Source organism: Emiliania huxleyi, assembly GCF_000372725.1.
Source record: "Emiliania huxleyi CCMP1516 chromosome Unknown EMIHUscaffold_1331, whole genome shotgun sequence".
In the NCBI taxonomy this organism is placed as follows: Eukaryota; Haptophyta; order Isochrysidales; family Noelaerhabdaceae; genus Emiliania; species Emiliania huxleyi.
In genome coordinates this window covers 1-1,885 of record NW_005201257.1, presented here as the reverse complement: position 1 = coordinate 1,885, position 1,885 = coordinate 1, and the positions used below count along the sequence as shown (strand labels likewise).

At 66.4% G+C, this 1,885-nt stretch overlaps 1 protein-coding gene across 1 annotated transcript; it reads right to left on the bottom strand.

Moving 5' to 3' along the window:
• Positions 1-818: 818 nt before the first annotated feature.
• EMIHUDRAFT_122548 (hypothetical protein) lies at positions 819-1,776 on the bottom strand (the record flags this gene model as incomplete). Its single annotated transcript, XM_005788602.1, has 3 exons — positions 819-989; positions 1,087-1,425; positions 1,474-1,776. Coding segments are annotated over 3 exons (813 nt in total), but the record flags the coding sequence as incomplete, so codon positions are not given.
• Between the last annotated feature and the right edge of the window lie 109 nt (positions 1,777-1,885).

The window sequence follows — 1,885 nt, the reverse complement described above, 5'->3', positions numbered from 1 at the left end:
CAGGCCCTTAAGTGTCCCAATCAAGACGGGTTCATTTTAACTACCACTAAGGGGGTTTTTTCCGGGTTTTTCCCTCAAGAACCAGGTTTCCCTCGGGAAGTGCATTTTGGCGCTCAAGGTGACTTCCCCCCCCCCCCCCCCACCCACACACACACACACACACACACACACACACACCACCGCTCACCCACGCGCACCGGGCCTTGCCCTGAGACGCGGAGTCGCGAGGGGTAGCTTGGCACCTCGTGTGTGTGTGGAGAAGTTGACCTGACCTCACCTGACCTCACCTGACCTTAGGACAAGCCGGCCGCGCGCCGCTGGCTGGCCTCCGCCGCGGCGATGGCGCCAAAGAGCGCCGATGACGAGGCGTCGCTCGCAGAGGCGAAGAAGCTGCTGGCTTCGTTGTGAAGTCGGGGAGGGCGGGGAAGGCGATACCAACTTTGTGCGACCTCGGGCGGGGGGCAGGAGGAACGTACCCTCTGCCCCGATGCGCCGCGAGCGAGCCAGCGGCCATTCCCGCCTCCCAGCTCGGGGAACTTGCCTCCAGACCCGTCCCGTGCCCGCCGCGTTTCTCTACATGTTCTCTATTAATTTGCATACTAGCCCGGTCGAACACCCCGGGTCGCGATTTTGGCAAGTGAATATGGGGGCATTTTACGATGAAATAAGAATCTAATGCCCGAGAGAAACACATAGACACCCACATGGTTGACCAACCCTTAATAGGTGAGGGTCAGTATGTTCACATTCACACCCAACAGACCGGCTCCAGCACACACGTACGAGCGTCTCAGCGCACACAGCGGCATCCTCCGCGCCTAGGCCTCCATAGCGTCCTCGCCCTCGCCCTCCTCGCCCTCCTCGTCATCGTCCTCCTCCTCCGCCTCGAGCGCCGCCTCGTAGTCAGCGACAAAGTCGACCTCCCCGCACGGCACCTGGTCCTCCTCCTCCCACGTCGCGATCTCCGGGGGCCAGCCCTCCCACAGTACCTTGTAGAGCACCGTCCCCGCCGCGATCTCCTCCCCCTCCCGCCCCGGCACGTCCCCGCCGTCGGCACGACGGCGGCGGCGGGCGCCTCCCGCGCACCGCCGCGGCGATGAGCCCGAGCGCGTCCATGTCGAGGAGACGCACGGCGCTCGAGGCGCCGAGCCGCTCGTGCGTCCCCATCGCAAAGGCGAGGAGCTTGAGGTAGGCGGGGATCTCTGCTGCTGCGGCGGCGCCGCCGCCGCCGCCGCCGCCGCCCGCGTCGGCCGCGGTCGAGGTGATCTTGGGGAAGACGAAGCGCGTCGCCGACTCGATCTCGAGCGCGCGCATCGCCCGCTCGGCCTCGGCCTGGGTGTTGCCGCCGCGCTGGGACGCTGAGCGGAGGCGCGAGCACACCAACTCGCGGCGCTTGTTGTAGTCCTTGACGTGGCGCTCGCATGCCTGCCAGAGCGACCTCACCGCGGGGCTGGCGGACATGGGCAAGGACACCGGCCCGCTCGCGCTCGCCGCCGCGCAGGCAGCCACCCAGCGGGCAAAGATCAAGGCCTTGTTGTGATAGAGCCCGTCCGTCGCCTTCGCCATCTTAGTGGCCAAATTGAGGAGGTAGGCGACGTGCGAGAGGGTGAGGCCGCCCACGGGGCAAGCCACGGCCAGCGCCACGGCGCTCGGCTCCTCCTGGGTCGCCACTGAGGCCAAGGCAGCAGCCACAGCCTGGGAGGAAAAGTGCGCCGCCGACGCGCACTTCTCGTGCGGGTCATTCTCGGAGTTGTCGGGGGCGTGCGAAGCTACCGCCTGCGAACGGCCGGTTGGCAGACGTCATGGCCGGCATGTGCGACCCTTAAGAACCCGCGTGCGACCAGAAGGTCGGCTGTGAGGCGAGGCTGAAGGCAGCCCAAAAACT